Source organism: Carassius auratus, chromosome 20 (assembly GCF_003368295.1).
Source record: "Carassius auratus strain Wakin chromosome 20, ASM336829v1, whole genome shotgun sequence".
Lineage (NCBI taxonomy): Eukaryota > Metazoa > Chordata > Actinopteri > Cypriniformes > Cyprinidae > Carassius > Carassius auratus.
In genome coordinates, this window is record NC_039262.1 from 25,662,960 (window position 1) to 25,674,919 (window position 11,960).

The following is an 11,960-nucleotide window of genomic DNA, read 5'->3' on the forward strand; positions in this document are numbered from 1 at the left end:
CTGTGCCTTGAACATGGTAGTACATTTGCTGTCTGAGGATGCTCTCAGATTTCATCAAAAATATCTTCATTAGTGTTTTAAAAATGAACAGAGCTCTTACTTGTTTGGAACGACATGAGGATGAGTAATTAATGACAGAAGTTTCATTGTTGGGTGAACTATTCCTCTATAGCAGATTTCTTATAACCAAAAACAACAAACAGTAACATTGTGCAAAGATGCTGTAATCCTCAGTGCCATGTGAAATGTTAGCTTGGCTTAAAACACTCCTAGTCACACAAAAAAAAATGTAATAAATTTTATGTTGCATGCGAGTATACCTGAACTAAATATCAGACAAGGTTTTGGTAAAAATGATCAACATGATTGTCATTATAATAGATTTTTCTGCAAATAATTTATCAACATGCACCCCTATGTATGATTTTGTAATTTTCTTTGCATAAGAGCCAAGGCCTTGTGGCCAGCGCTCTTGACATACTTCTTAACCCGACCCAAGTTTGACCCACGGATGAGGTCCTTTCCTGGTCCTGCCCCACTTTCTCGTCTCCCATTGCTTCCTGTCTCTTTCACGCTGGTGTTTTAAAGCTAAAAGCTCAAAAATATTACTTTAAAATGAAAAAACAACAACAATAGTCTCAGTGTTGGTCAGTAAAAGACCTAAAAAAAATAAGGAACACAAACAAATACGGAAATGAACACTCCTTTGACACAAACACAAGCAGAGACATTATTTTTAGAATGGAATGCTTAAATTTTGATAAGACACACAATACTGACATCAAAATAAGTAAACATGCACACCACTGTGCAGTCTTCTCCATTGGTTTGAAATCGTGTCAGGAACTGACTTAAAGAGACACTTCCAACTTTTGATGTCCGTGTTTTTTGTTTTTTTGTTTTTTTCTAAATGGAGCTGTCAGGGGGACCATGGATCTTCTGGTGAGCAGCTATGGGCTGTAAAATAAAGCAGCTTCTAAATCAGATACAACATTGTTTTTAAACAATAGCAATGCTTCAAATTTATAGTTTTGAATTTAATGAACAACAACAATAATAATAATAATAATAATAAAACTGGTGCAAAATTGTCTACTGCCAGTTTAATCATCATAAGACCACTAAACAATTATGTTTCGTATTAAAATTGAATATTTAAGGTCAAAATTATTAAAAAATTATAATTAATAAAATACTTGCATGGTGTTACGTGCAAGTTTTACACCTTTCTACAAGCAAAAAGAAAATGATTAGAACACGTAAGTGACAGCTATGCATTAAATCATAATTACAATAATAACTCCAACTGATCAATGTTGTTCATCTGACACTTTCCTATCATCAAAATCCTAAAAATAACCTTTGATGACCCCTTTTGCAAGTCCACCCAACAGTTCCCATGAGGACAAAAAGGACTTCAACTCTGCCCTCTGCTGTCCTACAGTAGAATCAACCACATTTCTACAAATATTTGATTCTGATCCTGATATGCTTTAAAGAAATAAATCTGAAAGTCAAAAGGATAGGAAATACATAGACAAAGACTACACTATTTTTAACCAGCTATCTTACTCTTGAAACATTATGCAATTATGTAACAACCATACTTCATGAACACCAACAAAATAAATGTCAAGGTACAGTAGAAAAGCTAAATAAATAAATCGATAGATCAAAACACAGCTCCTACACAGAACAGCCTTGAGGAATGATTTTGCCCCAAAATGTACAAAGTTAAAATCTAATCAAATATTTTTATGCAAAATACTTTCATGAAAATGGACGAAAAATAAAAAGTTCCTTTAAAGAACATTGTTTAATATATAGTGTCAACATCCCATTTTTCAATTTGGTGATTATTAATTATTATTATCATTGCCGGTTAGGATCAAAAGAAAGCATGACGACAATGCAATCAAAGTGATAGGAACTAGCACATTATGCAGGCACTCACAAGGGACACCATACCCTTCATTAAAACTGACATCACACAAGGAGGGAGGGAGATTTTGGGTGCTGCTGGAGAAGCAAATTTGGTATAAATAGCAGAATTCCCTCCTGTGAACAGGACTTCCACGGACTGACTGGAAACATACAAATATACAGATTGGCCGGGACAGCTGCCCGCCCACCTCTGACTTCTGGAGCTCCAGCCTGCCGGTGGGTACAGCTGCTCTATAGCCCTCTGCTCCAGCGTAACGCTGCTGTGGAAGTATGTGGTACTGCTGGAATGGATGGGAGATGATGATCTTTTAGATACTGCTTTGTATGTGTGTCAGTGAGCTCCAGGGCCACAATTAATACGAATGCAATTTGAACGGGGAGGCTCTCTGGTTGTTCAGGCATGAATCTGATGCTTTTTTAAAATTTTTTTATTTATTTTTAATTTATTTGGTTTTTATGTGGATTTTATTCAGATATGTTCTTGTTAATAATGCCCATTTTAAGTGTTAGGAGAGGGAGATTTTAGTCCTGTGATTCCTTTGTCACTTATTCATTATTGTTTTCATTTTACAACTTCTTTACAGGCTTAGCTTCAGACAATGGACCTTCGGGTAACAAGCATTCTTCTCCTTCTTGTGGTACTGGCTGAGGCGACCCCTGAAAGATACTATCATGTGAAGAAACAGCCTTATCCTGTAAAATCTCACAGTGAGTTTACTTCTGGAGTTTATACACAATTCCTCTGTTTCATTACTGTAATGTTTTGTCATGTAGAATGCTTTAGAATATTTATAAAGGATAACAACAGCAGGTGCAACATTAAGACGCTATACTAAGGGAGCTTGGCTTGCCAAATAAAATGCAAACATATGTTCAAATAACTAATCAGGTTGAAAAATTAGATTAACTTCTTTGCAACAAGGATATCTCAGTCGCTCAGATAATCTGTATTTACACAAATCTGGAACTATCTACAGTCAACAAATATATCAAACATGACTTTAGATATCCAGTTTCTCTTTAATTGCCAATTTGCATGCAATGCCCAGAATACATTACCTTTAAATAGAGTCCTAGTGAAAAGAGCATAACTACAAATACTGTTAGTTAATTACTCTTCATTTGGTATACACCAGAGCATATGCAATCTACTTCTTTTGAAAATCGTTAAATCTCCAAAACAGATGTAACCACATTATACAACAGCAATGCCCAAAATAAGCCACAGTGGTGTTAAATTATACCATTAGTTTCTGGACGAGCACTCTTTCAAATTGGAAAAAAAGGGCCTGTGTTTTCTGTGGTGGTCAAACAATCCAACCCAACTGTCCAGTACCTATGACTACATAACATTTATTAAACAGCATAATTTTAAATATATTTCTGCAGGTGTTTTTAGATCATTATAATCATCATAATAGACGTACATAGCACACATTAAAAAGTTAACGTTTAGTTCAAGTACAAGCAGATGTTGATCATAGAATCACTTGCAGTTTAGAAGGTCTCTTATCACTTCTCTAACCAAAGGGTATAACAAATTACAAACATTATAACACGCATTCGTTCACTATATTAGTGAAGACTAAATAATCTCTTAGATTTGCACTATGAAACATTCAACGTTCCTTCCACGTTTTTTATGTCAGGTTAATGACATTTTCTATGGCCTAACCCTGCCCTTAAAGACAACACTCACAAAAACTGATCAAACACTAGATTTTAGTAACATAATTTGAATGAACTATTAGACTAAATACTGTAACTCAGTAGTCTGTACTCAGCAGGTTTTTTACTATATTAGAGAGAGTATTAATACATTTTGAAAAAATGTTGGACTTCACAAGTAGTCAAACCTGTACATACACACATCTGTAAAAACTTTAATATATATATTCTAAAATCTTTCTTTTTATCTACATGTGACTAAATCATAGGTGAGATTAAATAATCTGAACAATTTCTTAAGAACATCAAGCAAGAAAATGTAGCTAGTCAAATTTCTGAAATTCAAAATCCATTACTGAGCAAAAAGTGTTTGTAATGAAAAGTCTTACAAGCAATTTAAGATTTTTTCTTAAAATTAAGTAATGTAAGATTGCATCTAAATTATATTATATTTGTATTTTATTTTTAGCCGTTGCTGGAGAACCTGGTATTCCAGGTTCCCCAGGTGAACCTGGCCCCCCCGGCCCACCTGGCTCACCAGGAATTCCAGGAAAGAGCGGCATTGGACACCCTGGTCCATCTGGTCCACCTGGACCACCAGGTCCAGCAGGCTTCTCTTCACCTGGTAAACCTGGAAGCCCAGGTTCACCTGGAAAACCAGGCGCACCAGGAATTCCAGGCGAGAAAGGACATCCAGGGCCTGCAGGACCTCAAGGTGCAAGAGGAGCACCAGGATCAGCTGGAAGCCCTGGACCTGCTGGCATTTCTTCTTCTGGAAAGCCTGGACCACACGGTCTTCCAGGAGCAATGGGCCCACGTGGAGAACCTGGCCTAAAGGGTCATCCTGGAATTCCTGGAGAGCCAGGCCAGAAAGGAGAACCTGGCCATGGTATTCCAGGAGCACCTGGTGGCACAGGTCCAATGGGCCCTCAGGGGCCTCCTGGTCAGCCAGGTCAGCCTGGAATTGGAAAACCTGGACCAAATGGATTTCCTGGAGAGCCTGGAAAGCCAGGAATGCCAGGTAGGGATGGGTCACCGGGTCCTATGGGCATAGCAGGCCCAAAGGGTCATACAGGGGCACCTGGAGTAGGAGCACCAGGTAAACCAGGCCAAAATGGCGCTCCAGGTTTGCCTGGATCAATGGGACAAAAAGGCCCTCAAGGACCAGCAGGACAGCCAGGCGCTCCAGGTCTGCCAGGTGTTGGCAAACCTGGATCACATGGACCCCCAGGAGATCGGGGAGTGCCCGGATCACCGGGTACAACAGGCCAAAAGGGAGAACCAGGGCCAATGGGTCACACTGGTCTGACAGGTGCTATTGGCCCAATAGGTCCACCTGGTCCACAGGGTGCTAGGGGATTCCAGGGAGAAGCAGGTCCACAGGGAGCTAAAGGTGACATTGGTCTGGTTGGCGCACCAGGGCAAAGGGGTGCAAAGGGTGAGCAAGGTGCACAAGGCTTCTCAGGAAAACCTGGTGTTCCAGGCACAGCAGGTCCACCAGGTCCAATGGGTCATATGGGGCATCAGGGTCCCAAGGGCGAACCAGGATTTACTGGTGCACCAGGTATCCCAGGTACCAAGGGGCCACCAGGAGAAAAGGGACATACAGGTCTTCAAGGGCCACAAGGTGCAAGGGGTGAAAATGGTGTTCCTGGATCAAGAGGACCAACAGGCCCAGTAGGACCTGCTGGTCCACCAGGGCTTAAGGGTCATCCAGGACTTCCAGGTCCCCCTGGTCCAGCGGGGCTCACAGCCAAGGGAATTTCTGGACCTCAGGGTCCTCCTGGTATCCCTGGTGCCAGAGGTCATGATGGTCTCCCAGGTCCACAAGGACCTCCTGGCCCTCCTGGACCCCCAGGCGAGATGATTTATCACGATCATAAAAAGGATTCATATCCATCCCATGAGTGGGCAATGCCAGTTAGTCACGATTTAATGAAGGCACCCATGTCAGCATTCACAGCGCTTCTTACCACAGCTTATCCTAATGCTGGAACACCAATTGTATTCAACCAGGTTGTTTACAATGGAGAGAACCACTATGATCCCAGCACTGGCAAATTCACCTGTCAGGTTCCAGGACTTTACTTCTTTTCTTTCCATATGCATGTCAATGGTGCAAATGCATTGGTAGCACTTTACAAAAATGGAGAACCAGTCCTGTTTTCTTATGATGAGTACAACAAAGGTTTCCTTGACCAGATGTCTGGCAGTACTGTCCTCATGCTTAATTCTCAAGACGAAGTGTTCATCCAGGCTCCAGATGACCAGTCCAATGGCATTTATGCTGATGATAATGTTCACTGTTCTTTCTCTGGCTTCTTGATTGCCTCAACGTGATAGACATACTCAAGAAAACCTCAATCTTTCTTCTTCAAAAATTGTCTGCCTTTATACTCATTTTCTCACTGCCCCAAGAGCCATGCAGAATAGTAAAGAATGACTAATTTAGAAAACATGTCTGTAGCTTGATTTACATAAAGACCTATTTGTATGGAAATATTTTGATAGTCTCAATTATTATGGAACACCAATAAAAATTATGCCAGAAATTAGACAAAGGACCTGTTGCATTTGCCTAAAGCCTGACTGATGGTTATGTATTAAAATGGTGCTATGTGTTTGCCTTTTCTCCTGTGCTCAAATTTTAACAAAAGGCTCCTGTGTTTAGTATGACACAACAATCTCTTTAAGAGACATTAAGTGAGCCAGGTTTTGAAATAAATGGATTCCAAAGTGAATAATAATTGATTGTTCTGTTTTGTTTGTTGATTTAACTTGGTAATATCTCACAAGGTGTGTATTATAATAACCAACACAAATAAAGTTTTAGTGCCAGTGCTGCTGTTTGTTTATGAATGTGGTAAAAAGTTAATGCTTTACAAAGGGAATTACTCAGTACAAAAGACCTTTATGTTTTCATCCTGAAACATATCTAACCTTGACTTCAAACTTTTCTAGAAAAAATAATAAATCTTAAGCTAACTCATTAAAACATTCAAAATTTTATGTGGATAGGTCAAAGACTGTGTTCTTTTTGATAGACACACATTGGGTTTTTACAGCCATTACATAATATCAAAATTAAATTACACTTTGAAATGCTGATCATAAAGTGTGTATAAGAGAGATATAAGATGGTTATTTCTACATACCGCGAAATGCAGATGTGTTGTAGTTATGGTCAATGGCAGCAACAATGTCCTTCCAAAAGTCAGAAGTGATTTCAGCTCCTCGCTAGGGTTAAAAATTACAATAATAAATGTTGTAACAATAACAAATGACAATATATGCTGTGTTAGGTAAACATTCACTCTACGGCTAATTAACAAGTGCTACTTCTGATCTAAAATAAAAATATAAAAAAAATTTCAAAAGCACTGATTTATTTTTACCTTGTTGAACATATCCACCACTCTGGCACAGAGAAGAGCACCAGGGAGGTCAAAATAGTTGTCATAAAAATAGTATTTTGCTGCAACAAATGAGTGCACTAAATCAAATATTAAAGCAAGGACAGTTATTTGATAATATTAGGATCATACAAATATTAAAGGAAAACTCCCTTTTTTTTTAAAATTAGGCTCATTTTCCAACTCCCCTAGAGTTCAGGTCTGGAGGTAGCACTTTTAGCTTAGCTTAGCATAGATCATCGAATCTGATTAGATCATTAGCATCTCGCTCAAAAATGACAAAAGAGTTTCTATATTTTTCCTATTGAAAACTTGACCTTTCTGTAGTTACATTGTGTACTAAGACCAACAGAAAATGAAAAGCTGCGAATTTCTAGCCCAATATGGCTATGAACTATACTGCCATTCTGGCGTAATAATCAAGAAACTTTGCTGCCGTACCATGTGTGCAGCAGGCGCAGTGATATTATGCAGCGCCTGAAAATATTTACATTTATAAATTTATATTTATACATAAAATCTTTCAGGAGCTGTGTAATATCACTGCACCTGCTGCACCAAAGTTCCTTGTTTATTACACCAGAATGACAGTATAGTTCCTAGCCATATCAGCCTAGAAAATAGCTACTTTTCATTTTCCGTTGGTATTAGTACTAGAGCTGTAATCGGGCCATAAAAGTTAGGCCCGACAGGACCCGAGCCCGACAGGATTCGGCCCGAGCCCGACAAGTACATTTTGAGCTTTTTTAAAGCCCGAACCCGTTTTCAACCCGACATTATTCAAATGTGTGCACACACACAGCTCTTTTGCCTATTGTAAAGAACGAGTCATTTATACATGTTTTCACATAATTTATTCATAACTTATCACTTGGAAGTTGGAATAAACAAATAAAACAAGTCCTCTGTGACATCTTAACATCTCAGCACTCTAACCAGACATAAAAATGAGCCTATTTAAAAAAAAGTGGAGTGTTCCTTTAAACTCTAAATAAATACCACATCACAAAAAATGAATCAGAAGATTTAATAAAATGATTAATGTTATACTGGCATTGGAAATTATAAAATGAACTATCTTCAAAAACACATCCTTACCAGATCGTGTGTACGAGGTATTGAGGCTATTAAAATGCTTCCATTCTCTTTTTGGACCATAATGCTTTATGATGTCGTCAGGACTAAGGTTTTTAGTGCCATGAGTTGCTCTACAAATAAATAAGATTAACACAAATGAACAACTTAATATAACAGTTTAAGATAAGTTTATATATTTCTGTATGTACAATTATTATTTTTTTTCTAGAAAAAGGAGCTATAAAATTTACTGCTCAGTAATTATTCTCTCTCTCTCTCTCACACACACACACACACGTCATACTGAAACTGACTTACCGCAAGACCGTACCGTCCTCTGCCAACTTGACCAGGTTGCCCTCCTCAAGGTCCACCACAAGACCTTTAAAACTGGTCACATGACAAAAAGCAATTGTGTTTGTGTACTAGAGAGATAAACAGGCTCATACTAGGACATCAACTTCTTTGTTAAGAAAACAGGCACTATTATAGATATATTAATTTTATTGTATAATCTAGATTAATGATAAGAATATCTACTTGCAACAAGATTCAGTTTGTTAATAAGCAGGGCTGGCAGTTTGGCGTATAAAGTGCATATTCTTAAGAGAGTTTTCTATATATTTGCCGTATGTTAATTTTCCAATACAGCATGTGAATGACGCACTCAATATCATTAATGTGGCGCCTAATAAACATGCTGAAGCCGGTTTAATTTAATGTTAAACAGCAAAATATTAAGTTTTATTTTTTACATTTGATAATTCAATTTCTGTAGCATTTTTAATATATGTTAAATAAACCTTTTGTGCTTGAAAAAATTATTTCATTTTTTAATACTTTATATTATGAATCTGAATTATGCTGTAAATAGTTATGCAATTCTGTAAAATGCTTTAAATATTTATTAAAGAACGATTAAATGCTACTAAAGTCTTATATATGGTCATTGGTATTGACGAATCTGGTTCCATGCAGGTCTTCCCAATTATTTTACTAATAAAAGTGTTAATAAAACTCACCAGAAATCCCAGGTAGCAGGTGTTAAATGAAGTAGATCTTTATCATAGCCCTTGTGTTCCACCAGATACCGTGCAAAACTGTCATAGATCAGCTGCACACCGACAGAAGAAGAAGAAATACATGTAAGGCTACTAAGTGACGGTTCAGTTACATGAAGATGTCAGGCCTAACCATAAATGAAGCTTCATCTCGAGCTAATACAGTTCAGCTTTATCAAGCTGCCCATAAACACGTCAGATGAAATCAACGCAAATGGTGATTGCATGAACATCCTCCTAGAATGACAGACAGATGAGACACACCTCTCGCCTTCTCAATGTGTCGATCGATCAGTGATCGATCTTATAGATCAGCGCATCAACGCTGTTCTGCTTCAGGTCCAGGAACGTAAAGCAGACAGAACAAATCACGCATTTCATTTGCACTGTTGTGTAAGCCCTATTATGCGTCTGAGGTCGGTTGTGTCATGATATGCGTGATGCCAGAGCGACTCACCCTGGAGGTCTCCTTCAGATTGTATCGACAGAGCGTGTGGTCCAAATCAAAGCCAATTACATCACACTCCGACAGAGAGAAGTATTCGCTCATTGTACAGCCTTCGGATGGAGCTGGAGATGGGAACCGTGAACACTAACGGATCGTGATGTCTTGCAGTGACAGCGACGACTTCAAGCTGTCGATGCAGCTCGCTCGGTGGCGGGATTCTGCGATGTATTTGTCTCTTCTGCAACACGTGGGATAGCGGCGCCAACACAAAATCCTACGAGCCGTGTTTCTACGGAGACGTTACAGGGAAAGCGCAGACATCCACAGAACGCGTTTCGGCATGTGATACGGAAATACTACGGTGCCGGTTACACTGTAACACTGCAGACGAGCAACGCGGATTTTTGTATCATACCTGCACGAACATATAGAATGTGTGGATATTCGCGCATTTCCGGGTGCTGTTACCGTAATAACGCGATCAGAACGGACGGGCACACGTCACTTTTAATGATTGAACATGGCCATGCCTGGGTGAAGCTGCAAAATAAATCATTATTCCCATTAATAAAGTTTTCCAGTCATTGATTGGCTACAAATACAAAGTGTGTGAGTCTGTCTACGCTAAAATTCCCAAAATGTAATTTTTTGAATAATCAACACCTTTAAAGACTGTGGTTATAAGTTAATGAATAACAAGTTATTTGTAGCTATTAACTAATGATCCTTTAAGCATTGCTATATAACATACTGTTTTCATTAATGGTGTTTTTAATCACTGTTTAATCACATATGCATGATCATATGAATTTAAACTTTAATGACATTTTAAACATTTAATCTGAGTCCTTAGCCATCTTCAAGAATCGGCTTAAAACACATCTCTTCCATCTTTATTTGACCCTCTAACTTTAACACTCACTATTCTAATTCTATTCTTTAAAAAAATCTAACTACCTTTCTAATCTTTTTGTATTCTATTTTCTTTTCATTTATTATGCAATTGTATATGTATGTGTGTGTGTATGCGTGTGTGTGTGTAAAGACCTCTAACTAGCTTGCTCTATTCTTTTATTTTTTATTCTATCTGTTTTCTTTTTATTTATTATATTAGTTAAAATCCCATGCTCGGTGTACTGTGTTAACCTAACTGAGACTTGTTATAGCACTTATATATCATTGCTCTTTTTGTTGTTTTTGATTGCTTCCACTGTCTTCATCTGTAAGTAGCTTTGGATAAAAGCGTCTGCTAAATGAATAAATGTAAATGTAATCTTAGATGAAATAATGATCTGTTAAACATTAGGTCAGTGGTCTCAAACTCAATTCCTGGAGGACCACAGCTCTGAAGAGCTCCAAATCACACCTGCTTGGATGTCTCTAGTGATCCTGAAGACCTTGATCAGCTGCTGGATCAGGTGTGTTTGATTAGGGTTGGAGCAAAACTGCAGAGCTGTGGCCCTCCAGGAACTGAGTTTAACATCAATGCAGTAGGTGATGTTAAAGTTCATTTGTCTTTAAACATTTACAAGTACATTATCTCATATTTCTAGCTATATGTGAATATATACTAAATGATCAGTTAACCATTATATAATGTTTGCTAATAATTTATTAATACAAGTTATTTTAAAGTGTCACCTAAATCTGTTATGTACAACAAAAACAATAATGATCTATTAACTATTATTTTAATCTCAGTTTCTGGCTTATAACATCCTAAATACAGGCAAAAAGAAAGGTTCAGTGGGCTTAAAACAACTACTATTGTTTAATAAGACATCTGTCGTGTGTAGCACTGGTAGCACTTTTAAATAAGCCCTTGATGGAAATAGCAAATGAGAGGTCAATGATAAACACATAGGATTCAGACAGCAGTGCAGTGAATGGGTGCCGCAGAGAGTGTTCCATCAGAGGGCACTAGTGAGCCACAAATGCAGCAAACATCTACAAATGTGACAGTGATCTGTACTGTGTCACATGTCAACATCATAGGACCATATAATTGATTGGGACAGTAAACATGTTTTACTTTTCATGTCCTATTGTTATATTTAATGCACCTTTAAAAAAGCACCTAAATTGAGCAGAGCTGTGAAGTCAACTTACATTTGTGCATTATTATTCTTTTATGTTCCACAGAGTTAAGTCAGTACCACAATATGACAGAATTAAAATCTTTTGCTGAACCATACCTTTAACATGAATTCCTGGAAGATTGTTTTCTGTTTGGTTACAGATCCAATAATTGTTGTCCAGAAAATCCATAGAATAGAATAAAAATCCATAGAATAAAATCCCTCAAAACAGTCTTTGTAAAACATTTGCTTTATTTTAAAACCTGTGGAA

At 37.8% G+C, this 11,960-nt stretch overlaps 2 protein-coding genes across 2 annotated transcripts in view; one reads left to right on the forward strand and one right to left on the reverse strand.

Moving 5' to 3' along the window:
* Positions 1-10,133, reverse strand: part of nt5dc1 (5'-nucleotidase domain containing 1) — a 55,262-nt gene extending 45,129 nt beyond the window's left edge. Inside the window, exons 1-6 of the mRNA XM_026291629.1 lie at positions 9,621-10,133; positions 9,125-9,216; positions 8,421-8,492; positions 8,124-8,233; positions 7,008-7,087; positions 6,768-6,849 (exon numbers count right to left, since the gene is read on the reverse strand). Coding sequence (XP_026147414.1) covers positions 6,768-6,849; positions 7,008-7,087; positions 8,124-8,233; positions 8,421-8,492; positions 9,125-9,216; positions 9,621-9,713 — 529 coding nt within the window. The 5' untranslated portion in view covers positions 9,714-10,133. The remainder of the gene's footprint in view (positions 1-6,767; positions 6,850-7,007; positions 7,088-8,123; positions 8,234-8,420; positions 8,493-9,124; positions 9,217-9,620) is intronic.
* Positions 1,780-6,453, forward strand: col10a1b (collagen, type X, alpha 1b). The gene is made up of 3 exons (XM_026291628.1): positions 1,780-2,160; positions 2,529-2,652; positions 4,082-6,453. Exons 2-3 carry the CDS (start codon positions 2,544-2,546, stop codon positions 5,950-5,952), a joined length of 1,980 nt encoding a protein of 659 aa, XP_026147413.1. The 5' UTR covers positions 1,780-2,160; positions 2,529-2,543; the 3' UTR covers positions 5,953-6,453.
* Positions 10,134-11,960: the final 1,827 nt, after the last annotated feature.